This window comes from Xiphophorus hellerii, chromosome 16 (genome assembly GCF_003331165.1).
Source record: "Xiphophorus hellerii strain 12219 chromosome 16, Xiphophorus_hellerii-4.1, whole genome shotgun sequence".
Classification (NCBI taxonomy): domain Eukaryota; kingdom Metazoa; phylum Chordata; class Actinopteri; order Cyprinodontiformes; family Poeciliidae; genus Xiphophorus; species Xiphophorus hellerii.
This window is the reverse complement of record NC_045687.1, coordinates 186,319-209,621: the sequence shown is the minus strand read 5'-3', so window position 1 is coordinate 209,621 and position 23,303 is coordinate 186,319. Positions and strand designations below refer to the sequence as shown.

Genomic DNA, 23,303 nt, shown 5'->3' with positions numbered 1-23,303 from the left:
GCTGTCACACTCTGAGGAAGATCCTGTCCTGTATGAACGCTTCCTTCAATCTTGCTGACACATTGAACCCAATAAACCTGCAGAAGAACCTCAAGCCTCACTTCTCTTTGGAGGTTTTCAGAGTTCAGGTTCATGGAGGAGATCAGGACTCACCTTCCCATGATGCACTTCAGCAGCCAGACGCTTAACTTCCTTTGAACATCTGGCAGCGCGAAGGCCGATAGCTGTTGCCACGCCGCCATGTTTGTGGTTGGTGAAGGGAGATGTGTATGTGTGTGTGTGTGTGTGTGTGTGTGTGTGGGTGGGGTGGGGGTGGGGGGGGGGGGGGGGGGGGGGGGGGCGTTCCTTCTCAGGTAAGACCAGGCAAGTTACTTCCTTATTGATTCAGATTGAAGTCTCTTCGTGATGAAGGTCGGGTCGTCTTCCTCCAGAGTCCTGCTGCTGCTGATCCTCTCAGCTGCAGGTGAGTCTCACCTGGGTGACGGTTCAGAGCAGAAACCTGGAACCTGCTTTCTGCGTTTATAATCAGATGTGATTTAACAACAACTTCTGTTACTGTTGGATCTTCCTAGTTTTTCATTAACAGACTCAGTCTGTTTCCTGAAGGGCTTCCTCAAACCTCTCACAAAAAAACAGCTCAAGATTTTAAGCATTTTTATTTATGATCCTTTTAGCAGAACATCTAGAGCAGTGGTCCCCAACCACCGGTCCGCGGACCGGTACCGGTCCGTGGACCAATTGGTACCGGGCCGCACAAGAAATAATGAACTACTTCCGGATCATTTATTTTGAAAATCCTAAACCGGATTTTACCGGTTATGTCTTGCGCGTCAAAATTGAGCCAACTTGCAGCAGAATGAGTAATAAAACAACATCGGAGTACTGCGCGCACCCCGCCCCTCCCAAACAACAGCATCGGGACCGCTGATCTAGAGCACAGGTGTCAAACTCCAGTCCTGGAGGTTCGCAGTCCTGCAACTTTTAGATGAGCCTCTGCTGCAGCACCTGAACAGAATAATCAGGTCATTAAGGTTCTGGAGAACTGATCCACACCAGGAGGAGGTCATGAAGCCGTTTCATTCCAGTGTTTTGTACCTGAGGCTCATCTAAAAACTGCAGGACCTTGAGGCCCTTGAGGACTGGAGTTTGAGACCCCTGATCTAGAGAGTCTGATGTTACAGTGAGGATGAGATCAGTTCAATCCAGGTCAGGAAACAGAAAACTGTTCAAAAGCACTAATAAAGTATCAATGAGGCTGTGGATGGATGGATGTATGGATGTATGGATGGATGGATGGATGGATGTATGGATGTATGTATGTATGTATGGATGGATGGATGGATGGATGGATGGATGGATGGATGGATGGATGGATGGATGGATGGATCCCTTCACTTTCAGATCATATGAAGCTAAAAATGTCTGAACAACAATCAATGAAATCATTTGACAGAAACAATTTGGTTCTAGTTTCTATAACTGAGGTATGTTGCTTGTTGTTCCCAATGCTACAAGTTCCCCTTTGTTAGGCTCCGCCCACAAAGCCTCAGGGAGGAAGATCTGTGTTTTTCTAAACTTTCGTTGCTCTGTCTTTTACAGGAAGTGATGCGCAGATCGATGGTGAGTTCAACACACCATCTGTTGTGCAACAGCTGTGGGAAATTATTAACAAAACTTGTAATTTACATCGAAATCGCCAATGAATAGTTCAGTCTAAGTTACTGTTTATAAACAGCTGATAAGGATTACCCCGAGGTTTGTTTATTTTCTTGGATGCAGATCATCGCCATGAAAACTAAAACATACACAAACATTAGAATACAAAACATAAACTTACAAATCAAATAAAACAAAACGTCACCGAGAAACACTGAGGTCGGTTTGTTTGTGCCAAACATCTTGACAGTTCAAGTCATTCATTGGTCCAAAAACACGGCCAGCTTTTCTAGGCCTGCCCTCATTGGCTACGGCAGCCTGGGAGGCACATATAAAATAAACAAACATTACAAAGAGCAAATACCATTAAACAAAACAAATATGAACCAATCAAAACAGACAAACATCCATAAACAATCTGAAACATTCATAATTTAGAAAATTCACTTTCAGTAATTTACAATTTGACCTTAAACAGTCTACAAGTTTAAGTAATTTACACAATTTATATTGAATAGTTTACTATCCTTTACAAAAGTATAAAAATATCAACAGGTGAAGGAGAAGAGCAGCTGGCGAACATCTGGTCGTTCCTCTGTATGTGTGGAACAAACAGCAGAAATAATTTAACCCGGCAGTTAAATGGCAACAATCAATAAATAAAAGAATAAATAAAATGATGCAGTGATGTCACAGTTTTAGGAGCTAATCATAATTAGCTCAGAGCTAACTGTAACTAGCTCATTAGCTAGTTGGCTAATTAGCTCAGAGCTAATTAGCTAGGAGCTAACCGTAATTAGCTAAGAGCAATAGTGCAGGTTCAGAACCTTAACCAGAACCAGAACCTAGTTAGCAGCCCTTAGCGTCTGGCTGTCAGTTCCTATCAGAACTGAAACCATTTAGCCATAAAGGTCAAAGGTCACTCTGTGCAGCCAGTTTTATCAGGTCTGTAAATGTTCTCATGGAGCTTTGATGCTTTTCCTTCTGATGTTTCAGGTTGAATTTTAACTTTTCTTGTCAAATTTGAATCTCAAACAAAATCTGTATGAAAAGTTTTCAGCCCCTGGATGTTTCCATCAGGGCCCAGAGGTTCTGCAGGTTCTGCTGGTTCTGCAGGTTCTCCTGGTCTCGGTTCTGGTTTTGGTCTCGTTTGGCAAACTGGGTCAAGACCAAGTTATAAAAGTGAACAAAGTGATCAGAGCGCAGCAGCATCCAGGAAACACGGCTTATTTTTGCTAGTGATTTATTGTAGTTATTAAATTAGATTTACTCTTAGCTTAAATCATTTCTGAATTGCAGGAGAAGTTTTCACAACCTCGTATCATATTTACAGTATTTAGAGGTTAAAGTATTAGAATAAAAACCTGAATTAGTTCAAAATAATCCACTTTATTAATAAACACAACTGATTTTTTTGATGTTGCTGGTTGCTGCTCTTTGTGTTGCCGGTTGCTCCCGGGCCGCCAACCTGGGTGGGCCCCATATGAGATAAACATGGGCCCACATAGTTTTGACCCACATGGGTCCCGTATTGTAGCCCATGTTTATCCTGTATGGGGCCCACCCAGGTATGCTGGCTTCCTGCAGCAGTTGCTGTTGCTGGTTGCCGCAACCTCTGTGTGTTGCAGTCTGCGGCAGCGCGCCGCTCGGCTCCAGCCGCGGCTCTCGGATCGTGGGCGGTCAGGACGCTGCGGCCGGCGCTTGGCCCTGGCAGGTCAGTCTGCACCAGGACATCCATATCTGCGGTGGCTCCCTGATCAGCCGTCAGTGGGTCTTGAGCGCCGCCCACTGCTTCCAAAGGTGAGCTCCTCTCACCTGGCGGCTCGGCCACCGCGCCACGTCACGCCGCGGCTGACGGCTTTTCTCCGTCCCAGCACCGTCGCCTCGAACCTGATCGTTTACCTCGGACGGCTCACCCAGCAGTCCCCGAACCCCAACGAGGAATCTCGCAGGGTGAGCCGTGTCATCACGCACCCGGACTACGACGAGGAGACCAAAGACAACGACGTGGCGCTGCTGCAGCTGCAGGAAGCCGTGACCTTCACCAACTACATCCGGCCGGTCTGCCTGGCGGCGGCCGGCAACGTCTTCCCGGCCGGGCAGAGCAGCTGGATCACCGGCTGGGGCGACGTCCGCTTCCAGAGTGAGACCCCCCGGTTCGTCCCTCTGCAGCTGTCAGCTGGTTCCAGGCTCTAACGCTGCTGAGGTTGACCTTTGACCTCTGGTGATTTGATTTTATTCAGACTCCCTTTAGGATTTCCTGATAAAGGTCATCCAGCAATAGAAAAGCTCTCCCAGTCCAACCAGTTCTCCCAGTTTCATCATGTATTCACTGAAACAACCACCAGTCCCCATCAGAGCCTGGAACCAGTCTACCAGTAGAGCCGAGTCAGAACCAGTAAGCAGTCTGTTCTCTTGTCCAGGCCCTCTGCCTTTCCCCCAGACGCTGCAGGAAGTGGAAATCCCAGTGGTGTCGGAGTCCCAGTGCAGCGCCTCCCACGGCTCCATCACCGGCAACATGATCTGCGCCGGGCTGGCCGAAGGAGGGAGGGACTCCTGCCAGGTGAGTTCTGGCCAATCGGCAGCAGGAACAGCATCTTTACAGCAGCTTTGATTTGGTTTTTATTGAACCAGAAAGATCCTGCTGAGGCAAAAACCAGTTTTTTGCCTCAGCAACCACAGAGCAACCAGCAACTAGAGAGCTGCAGTTGAAGCGGAAACACAATGAATTAGATTAAAGCCACAAACAAATAGAAGGAAACCAAAAGTCACTGGTGGACGTGGACCAAGTCCACCTGGCTGCAGCAGACAGGAAGGGCGGGACGGACCGCTGTCAGTCTCAGACCTTATTTGGAAATGGGACCATTGCACTCCGGAAGTGAAGGGGGCGCTATTTCCTATATTATCCACAGTCTCCCGTTTTCATTTTCTTTTGAAATCGGTGATATATCTTCATCTTTAGGAAGGATTTTCACTCTCAGCATTTATTTGAACTTTTATTTACTTCAGCACAGCTCACAGTTTTTAACACATTCTGTGAACTTCTAAATCTGCTCCTTAGTCGCATCTTTTCGGGCCTGATACTGCCTCTAGTGGCGTGGGGTGGTAACACAGCTAATATAATTACATTACTAAATCAGAATAGCACAAAGTCTTTATTATTTATTATTCTGGCATTACTGCAACCGTAAAAGATAAATTATCTTCTAAAACACCATATTTTTTCCATTTTCTTCAGGATGTAGAGCTAATTAGGTGACGTAAACAATACCTTTATACATTATAAATAATATCTATATATCTCCACCAATTATAGGAGGAACAAAAGAAATAAGGAAACATGAAAAACAAAATGATCGACTATAATAAAAATACCATTGACAATACATATATAAGAAATTTAACTGAGCAAAAGTCAATAACGAACAAATGAATTAGGTTCACAGAAGAATAACCAGGATTGTTAAACAGATACAAACAATAATTTACATTTTTATTTTTACGGTGCCATGTATATTATTCTGAGACTTTTTGTTGGTAGAGTTTTATATTTAGGAAAAAATCTGGTTAAACTATTTAGTCTTCCAAGGTGGAAATTTTTCTTTGACTCTAAAACGATAAAATAAAACTCTTTCATAGAATCACAATATCAACAATTTGTGCATCAAGTAAAACACTTAGCATGCTACAGGTAAATGTTATCATTTAGTTTGGCTAAGAATAATTATTGCTCTGTCAATAAATGACTTCTAATCGATGTTCTTAGTTACCAGAGGAAAACAATAAGGCCTTCATGAGCTCAAACTATTACCTACTATTTTACCTGCCATTGAAAGTTTTCTGAAAATATTGTCTGTTAGTCTGCAGCTCATGTGACCAAAGGAGATGAAAAGTTAAAACAGTCCACAGTTAAAAGTTGAGTTGAGTTAAAACTCTAGTTAGAACGTAAAGTTTTAACATTTTAACTCAACAACCTCTACCTAACTGGTTGTACACAACGTCTGGTTGGGTAACCCAAAGATCACTGGGTCTAAAAAGACAGAGTCTCTGAGAATAGTTCTTAAAGATATAGCCAGTGTTTTCAGCAAAACTGAGCTGACTGTCCAGGAATGACAAGGAATTTAAAATTTACCACAGTTTCAACAGGTTGGCCATCGAGTGAAACTGGAATCACTTTCAGGTTTTGTTTATGTCATTTAATTAGCTCTACTTCCTTAAGAAAATGAAAAGGTATGTTCTTTAGTGAGGGGATTTATCTTTTACGGTGCCAGTAATGCCAGAATTAATAGTAAATTATAAGGATGTTGTGGTATTCTGATTTAATACTGTAATTATATTAGCTGTGTTACCACCCCACGCCACTAGAGGCAGTATCAGGCCCGAAAAGATGCCACTAAGGAGCAGATTTAGAAGTTCACAGAAAGCTACAGAATCTGTTAAAAACTGTGAGCTGCACTGAAGTAAATAAAAGAGAAAAGTTCAAATAAATGCTGAGAGTGAAAATCCTTCCTAAAGGTGAAAATATATCACAGATTTCAAAAGAAAATAAAAACGGGAGACCGTGGATAATATAGGAAATAGCGCCCCCTTCACTTCCGGAGTGCAATGGTCCCATTTCCAAATAAGATCTGAGACTGACAGCGGTCCGTCCCGCCCTTCCTGTTTGCTGCAGCGGTGTACTTGTGGCCATCGGTCAACTGGGGGCGTGGCCATCGGTCACTGGGGGCGTGGCCATCTGTCAACTGGGGGCGTGGCCATCGGTCAACTGGGGGCCTGGCCATCCCTCACTGGGGGCGTGGCCAGCAGCAGGTCATTGTAGAAGAAGTTCAACCTGATCAACTGAAATCTGATAATGTAAGAAAAATTGAATGAAGATGTTTTGAATAGGCCACAGACTGATCCTGTTCTAGGGAGCAGGAGAGTTCACCGTTAATAAACCTCAACATGTTTAACAAGGAAGCAGCAAGGGTGATGGTTCTAACTGGTCTGACTGGTTTTGCTGGTCTTGCTGTGTGCAGGGGGACTCTGGCGGTCCGATGGTCAGCAATGACGGCACCAGGTGGGTCCAGTCTGGGATTGTGAGCTTCGGGTTCGAGTGCGCCCGGCCTGATTACCCCGGGGTTTACGCCCGGGTGTCTCGGTACCAGAACTGGATCAGTGAGCAAATCGGCGCCGATCCACTGGGCTTCATCATCTTCAGAGCCTCGCCGTCTGCAGCGCCGCACCAGGCCGCCGCGTCCGTCCTACCGGCCCTCTGCTGCCTGCTGGTCCTGTCCTGATGGTTCTACTGGGTTCTGAAGGGTTCTGGTGGGTTAGTCTACAGAACCAGACATGAAGTTATTTTGTCTTTAATCAGCTTTTGATCACAAACTGAATGAGAATCTGACAAACAAAATCTGACAAAATCTATATTTCTGGTGAGGGTCAGTTAATAATATTTACTATTTGATGCAAACCAATAATTCAATCAGCAACATTTTTTCTGTCAACTTCAAGTTGTAAAGATATGAAAATAAAAGCACAACAATGAATATATTAACAGTTTGGATGTTCAGTGAATTTTAATGTTTGACTTTAATGATCAGACTGAATGTTCTGTGAAATCTGATTTTTATCATTCTATGAAAACCTGTTTAAGTTATGAATAAAACTACATCAAAATAATTTTTCCATAAAAAAACAAACAAATTATATTTTAACAATCGACTTTGAATGTTTTATTTTTAGTTTAAAAAGCAACAATGAATAACTTAGTTTTGAAAAACAAATGTTTAATAAATGAAAACATAACTGCAGCTTTAATCTGGATCTTTTCTGATCGATCAGGAGCAAAAAGTGGATTAATTTCTGAGCATTAATGTGAAAGTTTGCACTGATTTAAATATGTTAATCCTGCATCTGTTGGTTCGTTCTTCTGTTTTATGATTAGTTTGTATTGAATTCTCCCTGTGAATTAATGTGACATTCAGGAGAAAAGTTCATGTTTACATCCAGAAAATATGAAGACAAATAAAACAGAAAATGTTCTGACTACTAAAATCATGTTGCATTTTTCTCTGAATGATGAGGAAGATGTTGACTACCAGGGTGTTCTCACGGCTCCTTCTCCCAGAATTCATATTCATAAAAACATGAACGTTTGGTTTAAAGTCTGGAGCCAGGAGGACACTAGGGGGCGCCACAGGTTACACAGCAATGAGGCTGTCACTTCCTCTGCTGGCCTCCATGTCAGGAGGAAGGCCTCCTCACCATCACCCTCATCTTCAGCTCCCTCCACAGGTTCAGGGCTGGACTTTGACTGGGCCGCCCCAGAAGCCCAAGATCAGAAACGTGTTGGTCACATTAAAACAAAATCTGCAGGTGTATGAATACTTCTGACTCATTCCAATTAACATTTACATTTTTTTCAGGATGAAGATAAAAGCATCAAACAAGTTTTCGCATTAATTTCGCAAGAACCTGACAGGGAAACACCTATTAACAGGTGGGGTTAAATACGTCAGGGAGGAATCAAGAGACAATCGAGGGTTAGGAGGGACAACATGGAGACTCAACTGAACACAGAAACCTGAATTAACAACCAGAAAAACCAAATCCTCACAGGCCCCATGAGACCTTCTTCAGCCTCACAGCATCCGTCACCGAAGGCGTCCACCGACGGGTTCAAAGTTCTGCTGGAGATGGGAGTTAAAGCGCCGTCTCACAGGAGAGTCCGCCAGACGTTCCCAGCAGACCCTCAACACGTTTGGGCCGCCAGATCTGACCGGCTTCCTCCCCCACCACCGGAGCCAACTCACCACCAGGTCAGTGGACAGCTTCGCACCTCTTCACCCGAGTGTCCAAGACATTCGGCCGCAGATCCGATGAAACGATGACAAAGTCGATCATCGAACTGCGGCCTAGGGTTTCCTGGTGCTGAGTGCACATATTGTGGTAATGTGGCCTCCTTTTTCTTTTTTTGAGTTAATTTCATGTTTCTTACATTTGCTGTTTTGGATTTGCTTGTGGTGATATTTTCAAGTCATTTACTTTTCCTATTAGATTTATTTTGGGTTATTTTTTTGGTTCGCCGTGTTGCATGTTTGTGTTTCGACGTTACCACCCACAGACGGAGACGCCCACTCTGCAGACCGAGAAATCAGGAATGAAACGGTAGCTGAGCAGTTGAAGCAGGAGAGCCGGACAGACCAAAGGTGAAGGGTCAGCAGGTCGGCAGGACCACGGCCCCCCTGGCCGAACTAAGACTCCATTTCTAACTTTCTTCCACAGACTTATGACTGCTGAATAGTGTTGCCCCGCTTTGTTTTTAGCAACTTGTCTTTTAATAAATTATTGTCAACTTTTATCGCCTCGTTTTTAAAACCCTGCTCACACCTGCTGCAGTTCATTACATCAAATTTACCACTCGGGTCCCACATTATGCCTGAACATGGTGTTTGCTTTGGACAAATGACAAGGTGAGTGATTTACTAAAGGTCCAAACAGAACCAGCCTGATCAGAACAAGGTTTCAACATCAGCAGAAACTCTGAAAATAAAAAATATTCTGCATAAGTGGATCCTTCAAGGCTTACGGAGAAAATATTCTGAAAAATGAACCCAGAAACAGAGAATCTGGAGCTGCAGAACCGAACAACCGTTAAGTCCGAACAAGAAGCTCAAAAGGTTTCTATGGAAACAGTTCAATTAGATCAAAATAGGAATGAGATTCACCCAGAGACTCCACATGTCCCCAGACTGGTCCCATCACACTGGTCCCATCAGGCCGAGTCCAGTCCAGGTTCAGCTCCAGGGAATTCAGTCAGGTCTGTAATTTATTGCTGATCAATATTTGATGTTTTGTGGAATTTGTGAATAAATATTTTAAATGTTTCTGTTTTGGAGGTCAGATATGTACAAACTGTATGTGTTTTGATTGATTTTTGGGAACTTTAATAGTTCCCAATACTAAAATAGTTTTATTGATTATTGATTGGATCCAGACGAGTTTAACGGGGGGCATCGGCATATTCTGGGGGGCAAAATGAATCGTGGCAATAATAATGTTACTCAGGTAAAAGAAAAGGGTACAGTGCAGTAAAACTACTTTTATAATAACCTTTTTTCCCAAAAAGTTACTCAAGTGAAGGTAACAAGTACTACCAACTTTTGAACATGAACACCAGCAGCAGACAGGCTACTAGTTAACAAGATAAAGGTGCTGTATTGGTGTTAGCTAGTCATCTTTTAGCTAACATTAGCTGCATCCAACAGCTTTACTCATTCTGTTAGTTTGGGGGAAAAACTGCAAAGTTCTTTGCGTTTACTGGTTTGCTGCCATGATCCTAACACACCTGAGCAGCTCTGTGCAGCAGCAGCAGATGTAAACCTGGTGTTCTGACTATCAGTGCTACCTTGAAAGATTTCCCTAAAACTAAAATATTTTAAAGTATGGGAACAAAACAGCTACAGAACAACAGATTGATGGGTAGCAGATAAACAGAAAATAGGTGTATCTGTGCTACCTTGCAGTAATGCTACGTCACAATCTGCTGACTCAGCAGATTTCTTATCCTATTGTTTGGCGGTTAATCTGGATAAAATACGTTGTTTTGTAGTTATTTTGTCCCTATACTTTAAAACATTTTAGTTTAATTATACTGTTTTTAATTAAACTTTGCTAAATAGACGTTGGTAGCGACACTATGTGGGATTGAAGCTGTAATAGCCGTGTAATATTAGTGTATATTAATCATATCCCATCATTGTGGCTGCTGCTGATAACAGACCCAGTGCAGAAAGAGTCACTGATCTGTATTAGTCTTTCATTTAATTCCAATAAAAACCTGCTGAAACTGAAATGGTTTCATGAGTTGTTTATTTTTTATTTCATTTAGCAACAAATTAAAGTTTGAAGAAAAGATGAAAATGTTTCTCTGCTCTGCAGTTTCAACCAACGTCTTCAGTGATTAAATATTTTATTTGTTTTGGATGTATATTATCATCAACGGTTATTATCAAAACATTTTAAACACAAACACGCAGAAACCAACATGAAAATATGAAAATAAGAATTATAGCAGAAGAACTGAGGAAAAGAGCAGAAAAATCAGAAAGAGCCAAACAGAGAAAACCTCAGCGTCCCCCGTCTCCCCTCGTCCCCCGTCTCCCCCTCAGCTTCCCCCGTCTCCCCCCGTCCCCCGTCTCCCCCTCAGCTTCCCCCGTCTCCCCCCGTCCCCCTCAGCGTCCCCCGTCTCCCCTCGTCCCCCGTCTCCCCCTCAGCTTCCCCCGTCTCCCCCCGTCCCCCGTCTCCCCCTCAGCTTCCCCCGTCTCCCCCCGTCCCCCGTCTCCCCCCGTCCCCCGTCTCCCCCTCAGCTTCCCCCGTCTCCCCCCGTCCCCCGTCTCCCCCTCAGCGTCCCCCGTCTCCCCCCGTCCCCCGTCTCCCCCTCAGCTTCCCCCGTCTCCCCCCGTCCCCCGTCTCCCCCTCAGCTTCCCCCGTCTCCCGTCTCCCCCCGTCCCCCTCAGCGTCCCCCGTCTCCCCCCCCGTCCCCGTCTCCCCCCCGTCCCCCGTCTCCCCCCGTCCCCCTCAGCGTCCCCCGTCTCCCCCCCGTCTCCCCCTCAGCTTCCCCCGTCTCCCCCCGTCCCCCGTCTCCCCCCCGTCCCCCTCAGCGTCCCCCGTCTCCCCCCGTCCCCCTCAGCGTCCCCCGTCTCCCCCTCAGCTTCCCCCGTCTCCCCCCCGTCCCCCGTCTCCCCCCCGTCCCCCTCAGCGTCCCCCGTCTCCCCCTCATCATCCCCCGTCTCCCCCTCAGCGTCCCCCGTCTCCCCCCGTCCCCCGTCCCCCTCAGCGTCCCCCGTCTCCCCCTCATCATCCCCCGTCTCCCCCTCAGCGTCCCCCGTCTCCCCCCGTCCCCCTCAGCGTCCCCCGTCTCCCCCTCAGCGTCCCCCGTCTCCCCCCCGTCCCCCTCAGCGTCCCCCGTCTCCCCCCCGTCCCCCGTCCCCCTCAGCGTCCCCCGTCTCCCCCTCATCATCCCCCGTCTCCCCCTCAGCGTCCCCCGTCTCCCCCCGTCCCCCTCAGCGTCCCCCGTCTCCCCCCGTCCCCCTCAGCGTCCCCCGTCTCCCCCTCAGCGTCCCCCGTCTCCCCCCCGTCCCCTCAGCGCTCCTCTGCAGATCAGGCTGAACCAGTAGAGCTGCAGGGGCCACAGAAGCACGGCCCCCAGGTTGCACTGCCATGGGGCCACCAGGGGGACCCGGTACAGTGGGATGGAGGAGTACCTGCAGCAGCAGACAGGGGGCGCTGTGGTCAGTTTGAATAATAACAGGTGATCTGAGGTAAATAGCATCAGTGAAGCTCCTGACCTCCTGACCTGGACCATATCAGCTTCACCTGCCAGCAGGCCGACCCAAGGTCAGAGAGGTCAGGTGAGGTCAGGTGTGTTACCTGCTGTAGGTGTAGTACAGGTAGGGGAAGAGCAGAACTCTGCAGCAGAAGAAGCTGAGCAGCAGGGCGGCGCCGTTGATCCGATGCAGCAGCCAGTCCTGCTTCTGGAACTGATGGACACACCTGGTCAGGTACAACCACCTGGACCCGACTGGACTCTGAACGGTTCTGTTGGGTCGGACCGGGTCCAGAACATGAGGTTACCTGGATCAGAACTTTCCCCAGACAGACGGACGGCGTGCTGAGCTCAGCCAGGAACAGAAGGCCCTGGAAGTAATCGCCCCGCCCCCGGCGCCACACCTGGAGGGAGAGGGGTCAGGGGTCAGCGACCTCTGGACGGCTCCCTGACTCATCTGGACCGGGCGGTTCCGTCTCATCTTTAACAGGCTCTTCTCTCCAGAACCAGAACCCGGTTTCACAGTCAGTTAATGAGGCTGTTTAACAGACAGGTGGCGCCACTTGCAGGCTGGAGGCTTCATTACAGGCTCCAACAGAACTTCTCTGGCCCGGTAGGAACCGGCAGAACCAGCTTCACATTGGTCTGGGACCCGGTTCTGACCCGGTTTTTAACATTTAAATTTTAGTTTTAGTTTCAAACTGAATTGATTTGTAGGTTTAATCTGGTTTCAGATCTGGATTAGAACTGGTTTAACGAACGGTTCACTCAGACTTTTGGACCAGAACCTCTTGGTTCTGAACTGATATTGGACCAGGCCAGAATAGAAAAAAACCCCACAGATGAAGAAGATGTGATGTCAGACATTCTCCAGTTTTTTCATGAAACTGGTTCCAGTTTCTTCCTGAACTGGATCCAGCGTTGCCATAGTTACCAGAGAGGCGGGGCAGCAGAAGGCCACCATGAAGACGTGATGCAGAACCATCAGAACCTCCCGGCGCAGGAAACCCGACACGGCGGCGCGCACCGAGCCGCCGTCGGGCCCCGCCTCCTGGTGACCTTTGACCTGCAGCCTGAACCAGTAGCACAGGAACATGGCCAGGAGGTCGTAGCAGAAATACGGCGTGGCGAACAGGATGTAGGCGTTGGCCAGCCAGTGTCTGAGGAGGGGAAGCAGAACGGGTCAAAGATGGCCGCCGGGTCATCAGAACCAACAGAACCGGGTCATTCTGGACTCCCAGAAACACCCGGAACCAACAGTAGGTTCTGCTGACCCGGTCGGTTCCGGTTCTGTTCAGTTGAATGTCTGACTGAAAAATAATCAGTAATTACGAAAATTAGAATTTAATCTGAAAATCCCAGCTTAAATCTAAATAATGGAAGATCCTATGGATTTTATCACAATAATAATAACAACAATAATAATAATAACAACAATAATAACAACAACAATAATAGTAACAATAATAATAACAATAATAATAACAACAATAATAATAACAATAATAATCCCTCTGCACTGCTGCAGCTGAGCCTCGCTGTCCCAGACTTCCTTTCTGCTCTTGCTGTGATTTGGTAACCAAATGGGAGTCAGACCAGTGCTGAACTTTGACTGGGAAATCAGGAAACCAGTAACCCCCCGTCCTCCCACCGTTTCCCAGCATGCTCAGCGAGGAGGATCAGCCAGCGACTGAAATAACCTGCAGCTCGGCTCGATAATCCCAGATCGGTAATTAGATTACAGGCTGACAGGAAACCTGCTGCAGCGATTCATTAGTCCTCCTGTGATGACGTCATCCGATGATGTCATCCGATGATGTCATCGCAGGAGGACTAATGAATCTTTTCACACTGGAGGAAAACTAAGCAGGACGTCCTCACCTGTCCTCCATGACATCCCTGCAGGACGAGACGATGGTCCAGCCGGCCGAGGACGCCATGACAGCCTGGAGAGACGACACCAGACTGGAGGACAGGGAGCACTGGTTAGACTGGGAGCACTGGTTAGACTGGGAGCACTGGTTAGACTGGGAGCACTGGTTAGACTGGGACATGAATGTTGTCCTCTGGACCCTGAGGGTCCCTGACTGTCAGTTGCCAGGGTAACTGTCTGTGACCATCTACTAGGCACTAATGGCCGCTATGTCGTTGCCATGGTTACACCAACGTTTTATTTCCGGTTCGTTTCCGGGAAGAGGAGGGGCAGCACAAAACAAGAGAACGGAAACCGGACAAGAACCAGAACCAGAACCATTAGTGATTGAAGGAACAAACGAAAACCAGAACAATCAGAAACTGAGACAAACAATCAAACCAGACCGGACCGGACCCAATCCGGTGTGTTCTCTTACATGCTACAGACAGAGGAGCAGTTTGACTTCATCTGCAGAACTACTGGTCGGTTCTGGAGCCCAGGTGGGAGTTCTGGTTCTGATCTGGTTCTGGTCCAGGGAACAGACTAGTGATAGTTTGGATCAGAGGAAACATCTGAATAAATAAACTCAGAGAAATGGATGGAGGTAAATGCAAAGTCCTCAGTTTGCATAGCAGGGATGTGTGTGTGTCTCAGTGTGTCTGTGTGTGTGTGTCGGTGTGTGTGTGTGTGTCACCGTGCTGAGATCACCACGGCGTCCGCCTCACTCCATCCCATGAGCCGCTCCAGGATTTGCTTTGATCCCAGGAAAATTCCCGGGAAGAAAACGGAACCGGCAGCCAGCAGGCCCAGCATGCTGACCGGACCGGACCGGGGCGAGAGAGAGAGTCGGAGAGAGAGAGAGAGAGCGTGTGTGTGTCAGCAGCTCAGAGAGAGGATCAGAGGGGCGGAGCTTCCTGCAGCCACCTGGGGAGGAGGAGAGGTGATAGGGGAGGAGCTAATCCCCGGTTCTGGACTGGATCAGAACCGGTTCTGGATTTGATCTGGACCGGATCAGGACTGGTTCTATACTGGATATGGACCGGATCACGAGCAGTTCTGTCTTCAGAGAATCTCTGTTTCTGTCCCTCAGCTTCAGCCCAGAACCAGACCCAGACCCAGGATGCTGAAGCTCCGCCCCCTGAATGTCAGCGAGCCAGCCAATCAGAGCTCAGTTTGTAGTCGCGTAACTCCGTCAGATTTAATCTCTGGTTGGGATTAATAAAATGTTCTTGAATTTTAATCTGGATCCGGTGAGAATCCAGATTTCATGCACAGCTTTAATGTGATCAGTTACTCTTATTAAAATCCTGAGCAGATTTATTTTCACAGCCATGGTTGTGTTGTCATGGCGACCGCAGTCAGTAACATTCAGTAAATCAGGAGAAACGATTTTCTCCTGATAAAAATGGCCTTTAAAAATGGCCTTTAATGAAGTTTTAAACAAACTTCTCAGTAAGAAGACATTTCTGTTTTCCAAAATCATTTGAAGTAATATTCTGATCTTTAATGTGTTTTTATTTATAAGCAGAAAATCAACATGAAGAGAAATAAAGGCGTTAAAACTTCAGTAATCCATGTTTCACTTGATGAGTTAATGAAATAAATTTACTTTTCAATAGGAGCTTCACTGAACAGTTCTTTGTTCTTTAGCTTTGAGTCATTTTATCATGACGTGCTAAACTACTCGGTAGTTAAACTACAGAAACGTCCCGGCAGGAAGAACTAACTGGTTTTAACTGCTTGTCAGAGTGAGACCTCTTGTTTCTACACCAGCTCTGTTGTAAAGGGGCGGTGTCATGGAAAACCAGCTGTAAGCTTCCCATCATGTTACTCCTCATCAAACCCTGGACCGGACTGGAACCGGGCCGGAACCGGTACCGGACAGGGCAGGAACCGGGCCAGAACCGGAGTGTTGAGAAATGATTTAATCTCCATGGCAACAGGATTTAGATTCATATCCATCCTGGAAGAAACTTTCCAGAGTGAATGGATTCTGCTCAACAAAGGCTGCAGTTCTAACTGGATCACTTTTTCCTTCCACTCAACTTTCTATAAACACTGTTGGCTTTCAGCAGCGACCTGCTGTGTCTCCTGGCCGCCTGTCTCGTCGTCAGCCGTCTCCATGGCGACGTCTAGAGTCAAACCGGAGGTCCAGGGGTCAAAGTTCGACCTTAAAGTTTAACTTCACATTTAAAAGTTTCAGTCGTTTATCCTCTGAGGAAAACTTCACATTTACTTCAAGAAGAAGCCAGCAGCTACACCCGACCCGGAACCGACCCGGAACCGGAACCTGGAGAACAGACGACACGGCAGAACCAACAGAACCGTTCGGTCCAGTGTCCATTTTTTTATTCACCATCACTAGTTTGACTCTAAATTCAAGTATCTGTCAGAACAGAACCAGAACCAAAACAGAACCAGAACCAAACAGAACTTTGAGCTAAAACAGACAGAAACATCGGATCCATATTCAGAATAATAAACATCGAGTTCTAAAAGTTCTAGAACGGAAAACGGGTTCTAAAGGTTCTGACCAGAGGAACCGGATTACAACCAGAACTTCCGGCTCTGTTGTGGGTCCAAACGGGCCCAACTGGGTCCACCAGAACCGGTCCGGTCCGTAATCCCAGGTCACAGATTTTTCCTCCAGAATCTGGAGACTGCAGGGAAGAACCGGAACCAGAACTGGAACCAGAACCAAAGGAAAACTCCTGCTGGGAAAGGCTGAATGAAGCGGTACCGGTACCGTTGGGCCGGTTCTGTTGGACCTCACAGGGAATAAACACACATGCACATTTACAGGAGGTTCTGGCGCCGCTGCAGCCGGGTCCTCGGGTCAGACAGAACTGGGTCAGCAGCAGGTTCCGACACTCTGAACGCGACCCGGTTTGGCGGTTCTGACCTCGACCGTCTGCAAAGTCATTCTGCTGGAAACCAGAACCGGTCCCGGTCCAAACAGCAACCCAGTTTTCCGGTTCTGGTTCTGTTATCTCAGCGGCCCAGTTCTGATCACCTGTCAGAACCAGAGCCAATCCAAATTAAATCAGGTCCGGCCCGGATCTCTGGTACCGTTTGGAGAACCTGAAGTTTCCTCATGATTTCTTCCATTTTGGTTCTTTTGGGTCGTGATTTTATTTTGAAATAGAATCGGAACCGAACCAGAACCAGAAGGTCCGAACGGTCCAGTTGTGGACGGGAGGTTCTGTTGGGTCACTGGAGGAACCGACAGCGGGTCGGGTTTTGAGACCCGGTCCAGATGGGCACCGGGGTGCTGCGGTTCGGATCAGAACCAGAACCAAGCCACCAGCATTTTCTCTGATGAGTCCTGCTCCCAGAACCGGGTCAGAACCTGGTCAGAAATGGAGGAGGAGGTAAAACTGGAGGGACGTTACAAAACTATCAAGAGTTCTGGCCCCGGTCCAAATGTTCTGCAGAACTCTGAGGTAACTGGGTCCAGTCGGTACCAGTGGGGTCCAGTCGGTACCGGTCCGAGGTTAACTTAGGTTAGATGAAAGGTTCTGGTCTCTGAGGGAATCCAGTCGTTCTTTTTCTTGATGATCCGGGTCACAACCGTAACCAGAACCGGCGTAGTTAGACCTGCTACATCTGGTGAGGTTGCCCTACTGTCGCTATGGCAACGCCGCAGAACGACAACACAGTGAGAGATGAGGAGCGTTAGAGGAGGCGGGCGGGTTCTGACCCGGTTCTGACCCGTCCCAGTGCTCCTGCAGCAGCTTGGCTCCGGGGGCGTGTCCAGGTGGATCCGGCAGAACCAGAACAAATCAACATGAGGTCGGTCCGTTTGGGTCGGGGAGAGAGAGAAAGAGAGAGAGAAAGAAAGAGAGAGAGCTAACTCGCCCGCCGGCTGATGATGATGATGGAGATCCGGAGCCTTCATCTCTCCTCCTTCCTGGAGACCTTGGAGGAATGCCACGCCGTGGACCTGAGGACCGATGACATCACATGACCCAACAGGAAGTAGAGCGATGACATCACATGACGCGGATCTGGACCCGGGTCAGTTACTGACCCTTTGCACGACGTCTCCGAGTCGCCGGAGGAGCCTGATGTTTCTGCCCGTTTCTCCTGGACTCACCTGGTTTTGCTCACAGACATCAGGATGTACAGCAGCTCGCTCCGAACCCGACCAGAACCTTGAGTTGATCCGACTTCGCCTGAATTCACAACACCTGGTTTGTGTCTCTGTCGGCGTTTCCTTTTACACCGGAGCAGCAATAAAAACGTACAGAAGATGCTAACCTGCTAGGCTACATGATGGTGGAGCACTGTCTCCATGGTTACTGAGTCGCCTACCTTCTCCATGTTGGATATAAAGTTTATGAATATTAATTTTCGTACGTTGTATAAAGCTGCCAGTCCTGATGAGCTGCTGTCCGTCACTAACAGTTATTCAGTAAGACGTTCCGTCTGGTTCTGGTCCGTCTGTGCAGCCGACCGCGCGGCGCCCTGCGGCCATTTTTTAAGTGACATCACCTAACTCAGTGGTTCCCAAAGATTTTCTGGGCCCCCTATGGATTACAATAAAATCCCCCCAAAAAAGAAAAAAAACACAATCAACTGGTCCCACATGGTTCAACCAGACATAAACCTAAACAAACCATCTTTACAGTGAAACATTTTGTGTAAGTTTTCTTTTCTTTTCATTCATCCATACTGCTTCCTGTGCCCCCCGTGCAATGGCACTGCGCCCCCCCTAGGGGGCGCGCCCCACATTTTGGGAACCACTGACCTAACTTGAAGCGACATGAGGCAACCAGCAGCGGATTGGTGGCTTTGACGGCTGTCATGGCGGAGTCCTGAAGAGCGTGACGTCACGTGCAAAGGGTCCAGATCCAGAACTCCCCCCACCCAGATGACCCCAGGCGGTGGTTGCCATGGAGACCCCGCCCCCTCACCTGATGAAGGTCTTGAAGGCGGCGCTCTGGGGGTTGATGCAGAGCGGGACCCGCTTGCCCTGCTGGTGCTCCGTGATGAAGCGATGGATCAGTTCTGGAAGGACAGACGGCAGCATCAGGCCCGGTTCGGGAGGTTCCCGGACCGGGCCCGGCTCCGACCCACCTTTGCCCTGCCACACGGACAGCAGGCTGTTCTCGTAGCTGTGGCTGAAGGGGCGCTCGGCCGCCGGCTCGAAGTCGCGCGTGTAGACGCGGCCGCCGGCCACCGAGTAGCAGCAGCGGCACATGCAGGTGTGGTAGCGCAGCCGGCCCTCGTCCAGGTACGGGTGGGACAGCGCGTCGCCGCCGGAGATCCGCTTGGCCTGCACACAGAACCCGGCTGAGACCCGGAACCAGACCCGGAACCACAACCGGAATCAGAACCACTCACCGGATCAAACACCAGCATGCGGCACAGCAGGTGAACGGCCTCGTGGGTAGCGCCGTCCGACAGCATGTAGAGCACCGACAGCGACGGCTGCAGAACCAGAACCAGAACCCGTTACTGACCAGAACCGACCGGAACCCGAAGGCGTCTGATAGGCTGCTGCTCAGCTGACTGCGAGGAAGCATCACATGCCCCAACACGGCCAACACCAGAACCCCCCAGTTCTGGTAGCAGCGGCAGGCCGGGCAGAACCTCCTACCGGCTTGTGGGGTCCCCTCAGGATGTGGGCTCGGGCCCCTTCGCAGGCCGACGCCAGGGCGGACAGCGGCGGCGTTCCCAGCAGGTCCGTGATCAGGTCCAACTGCAGAGAAGAACAATCAGTAGAACCGGTTCTGGTTCTGGATCCAGATTCATTCAAAACAACCGACCAGCAGCAGAACAACAAATGGTTTCAGGCTGAGAAAATATCATGAACCTCCAATCAGCACCAATCTGGAACCACTGGACCCAGAACCTCCAGAACCTCTGCTGTCGTTACCTCTAGTCCCTCCAGTACCGGTAGCGGTTCCGGTACCGGCTCTGCCGATCCATCTCACCTGCTGGATGGGGCTCTGCGCCTGGAACAGGATGCGGCGGCCCAGCAGCTCGGCAAAAATGCAGCCGACGGACCAGACGTCGATGGCTGACCCGTAGTGCCGGCAGCCCATCAGAACCTCCGGGGCCCGGTAGTACTGGGTCACCACCTCCTGGGTCATGTGACGCGACGGGTCGGGCTCTTCCACGCGGGCCAGGCCAAAGTCACAGATCTGAGCAGAGATGAGGGCTTAGTGTCCTAGATAAAGCCCGCCTGCTCTGTATTTAAGCCCCGCCCCTCCAGGTGAGCGGCTGACCTTCAGCAGGCAGTTGCTGTTGACCAGCAGGTTCCCAGGCTTGATGTCTCGGTGGAGGATCCCAGCAGAGTGGAGATACTTCAGACCTGGAGAGGAGGAAGAGCCGTTAGCCGGATCGCCTCTGAGTCGACCCGGGTCGACCCGAAGCGACTCGGGTCGACCCGGGTGAAGCAGACCAACGGAAGAAATAACAACTGAACCTGAGTCCAGGAACACATCCAGAACCAGCCCAGAACTGGTCCAATGTTCTGAAGCATTCCGGATGTGTTCCTTGAACCAATCAGATTCCGGACAGGTTCGGTAGGTGTTGGTGGAACCGGCCCGGTTCTGGACTGACCTCGGAGGATCTGGTAGAGGAAGACCTTGATGTGGTCAGTGGTCAGCGGCTGCGGCGACACGATGACCTTGTGAAGGTCGCTCTGCATTAGCTCTGTGATGACGTAGCTGCCGGGCCGTTAAGGACGCTAACCGAACCCGATCAGACGGAACTAAAGCGGGTCAGAACCGCCGCAAGGATACATCTCCTCGAAGCAGTCGATCTGCGGAGGCTGAAGGATGTCCAGAGCCGACAGAACCTGCAGAACCAGAACAGAACCTGAGTCAGAACCTCAGGGAGCGGCGGTCTGAGCGCGCTCAGAAGCGGCGGCGCCGTACGTTGTCGTGTTTGAAGAAGCAGAGCATGCGCAGCTCCCTGAAGACCCGCTTACAGGACACCAGGTTCTGGAAGACGTTCGGCATCTTCTTCAGCGCCACCTTCCGGCCGTCACGGGGGTCCGTCACCGACCTGGGGTCAAAGGTCAGGGGGTGGGGGGAAGCTACCTGTTTCACTACAACCGTCAGACACGGTTCTGCCCGGATCAGAACCAGACCCGATTCTTACCAGACGACCCCGAAGGCTCCGTATCCGATGGGCCGGTCCGGTTCCATCTCGGCCGGGCTCGGTACCTCACTGGCTGGGTTGCTGTAGGGCTGCGGTACCGCCGCCCCGCCGCCGGTGCCTCCGCCTAGCGCCGTCGGGTGGCGCGGGGTTCCGGCCGGGGCGCTGGGCCCAGTCAGGCCCGGCGCAGCGCCGAGGCCGGCCGACGGCCCGCCGCAGGACGAGCCCACGCAGAAGAACTTGTGACCCAGGTCCGAACCCGGGAACAGGTCGCCGCAGACGGTCTGGCGGCCGGCGCCGTGGAACGCCATCCCTACCCGACCCGCTATCAGTCCAGGCAGTGAGAGCGGTACCGGTACCGGGCTGCTACTGCTGCTGGTCCCGCTCAGGCTCAGAACCGGCGCCGCACACTCAACATTTTCCGACCGGGTTCTGGAAGAGACAAAAATTGGGAGTCAGATTTGGACCGCATCAGAACCAAGACCTGCAGCCGGTAGCAGAACCTTTTCTACCAGAAACAGTTCAGAACCAACGTTGTCACTTTAATCTGTCGGTACCGGGTCACAGAACCAGAACCTCCAAGGAGTCAAGCTTTATTTAAATAAAATTTTTCAAAATAAAACTCACAAAGTTTTAAATAAACAATACGTTTTTACGGGTCCAGAACCGTACCGGTCATTCATCAGAACCTCTGTCTGGTTCTGTAGAGCTCAAAGAAGAGCAGCATCAGGTCCGTTTGGACCTGGATTTCCATGGTAATTTCCATAATATTGGTTATCGGCCGTTACGAACAGCAATAAGCGGCCTGCCTGTTGCCGGGCAGATTAATTCCTCCAGAGACCACGTGACCATAACTGTCACTTTATCGCATTAATAGAAGGAAAAATGGAACATTTTACGGAAGCGATTTTGGATGAAAACTCTCTGGTTTCCTTATACATAAATAAACTCTGAATGTTTTTTTCTAGATCGACTATCTGGACTGTTAAACCTGCAATCGTCTCTCTGAAAAACTGTTATTTTCATCATTTTCTAACGTTATCATCGTTTATGATCTGGAGGATCCTACAAAAATGATTTAATGAACTGAGATCAGCGTTAACGTTTCAGATCCATCACTCTGCGCTCGTCTGAGCGGGTCTGGATCATAGAAACACTCTGGAATCAGCGCAGGGTCCGAGTCCAGACCTGAGCAGCCGATCCAAGATTCTAAACCGTCAACCTCGATCTGACCCAATATCAACAAGAATAACGACCAGAATCGACCAGTACCGGTCCAGGACCAAACAGTACCGGCCCTGAACCACTGGATTCTGATCCAGAACCTTAAGATGTTGATCTAGAACCACTACTAGTCCAGAATCGACCCATTAACAGTCCGACAACATCATCACATCCGAACCAAAACCTTTAGATGCTGATACAGAGCCACTACCGGTCCAGAACCTATAGAATCTGATCCAGAATCTCTGTAGCGAGACCCAGATTCAATCAGACACCAACTTCAGATCCGGCTGTCAGTAGGAGGGATTTAGCTCCTGATCCAGCCCAGTAACCAGAGGGTTCAGTCACCTTTGTTCGATCCAAGCTGCTGGTTAACTCGGTTAAACTAGTTGGTTCCGACAAACAGAACAAATGAGAAGTCAACTGAACCATGCAGTGTCTGTGTCCATCCGCCAGGAAGCGGATTTATCTAGAAAAATGTCATTCCGGGCTGTTTTTCCCTTGAAATGCTGGTTAGCTCCGGAGCTAACCAGCTGTTCGGGGGGACTAGTTAACCCATCCGCGGCTGTGACCCACATAACCATCCGCGGTGACCTATTTCATTTTAAGCGGAAGAGAACCGTGAATAAAAGCCACAGACCTGGCGGCAGAGAGCGGTTGATGACATAGCAGTTAATCCGACCTTTGGGGGCTAAAAAGCGGCGCTAGAGGCTCCGGTTCTCCCGGAGCTAACTGCAGCTAACCCCGCTGCTAACTGTCCATCATGGCGGCTCCTACAAAGCCATGGAGGAGACTGAGGTTCTCCCAGGAGGAAGTCTCGTCCAGCTGGGGTGCAGTGCGCAGGGTTCCCCGTTAACCAGCCGGAGATCGGGATGTTTCCCAGCTTCAGCTACAACTAGCTGGTTAGCAGCTAGGAGGAAGAGGAGGAGGAAGAGGAGGCGGAGCCGGTGGGGGAGGGGCGGCGCTTCATCTGCGCTGTAAACAACAGGGGCGGGAGGGGGGACGGGGAAGGCCATTTCGAGTCTTTCTTATAACAAATGGACCGGGTTCTGGTTCTGTTCACCTCTGTACCGATTCATACCGAAC

General features: G+C 49.3%; 3 protein-coding genes across 4 annotated transcripts; 1 reads left to right on the top strand and 2 right to left on the bottom strand.

The window, feature by feature from the left end:
* Positions 1–323: 323 nt before the first annotated feature.
* On the top strand, positions 324–7,695 carry LOC116734956 (serine protease 27-like). Its single transcript, XM_032586501.1, has 6 exons — positions 324–463; positions 1,600–1,620; positions 3,285–3,456; positions 3,531–3,799; positions 4,080–4,219; positions 6,675–7,695. Exons 1-6 carry the CDS (start codon positions 406–408, stop codon positions 6,933–6,935), a joined length of 921 nt encoding a protein of 306 aa, XP_032442392.1. The 5' UTR covers positions 324–405; the 3' UTR covers positions 6,936–7,695.
* A 2,800-nt stretch (positions 7,696–10,495) lies between these two features.
* LOC116734960 (ceramide synthase-like) lies at positions 10,496–16,044 on the bottom strand. 2 transcript variants are annotated; one of them, XM_032586509.1, is made up of 7 exons: positions 14,578–16,044; positions 13,850–13,933; positions 12,903–13,128; positions 12,277–12,372; positions 12,073–12,182; positions 11,781–11,906; positions 10,496–10,801 (listed from the first exon to the last, which is right to left on the bottom strand). In XM_032586509.1, the coding sequence occupies exons 1-7, from the start codon at positions 14,694–14,696 to the stop codon at positions 10,744–10,746; spliced, it is 819 nt and encodes a 272-aa protein (XP_032442400.1). In that variant the 5' UTR covers positions 14,697–16,044; the 3' UTR covers positions 10,496–10,743. The 2 variants fall into 2 exon arrangements, with proteins under 2 accessions (XP_032442400.1, XP_032442401.1); XM_032586510.1 differs by lacking the exons at positions 10,496–10,801; positions 11,781–11,906 and having other exon boundaries at positions 12,069–12,182.
* A 166-nt stretch (positions 16,045–16,210) lies between these two features.
* Positions 16,211–23,171, bottom strand: nlk1 (nemo-like kinase, type 1). Its single transcript, XM_032586488.1, has 12 exons — positions 22,858–23,171; positions 20,997–21,425; positions 20,771–20,900; positions 20,636–20,691; positions 20,454–20,560; positions 20,117–20,202; positions 19,823–20,032; positions 19,486–19,587; positions 19,230–19,316; positions 18,963–19,161; positions 18,800–18,893; positions 16,211–17,826 (listed from the first exon to the last, which is right to left on the bottom strand). Exons 2-12 carry the CDS (start codon positions 21,302–21,304, stop codon positions 17,778–17,780), a joined length of 1,428 nt encoding a protein of 475 aa, XP_032442379.1. The 5' UTR covers positions 21,305–21,425; positions 22,858–23,171; the 3' UTR covers positions 16,211–17,777.
* Positions 23,172–23,303: the final 132 nt, after the last annotated feature.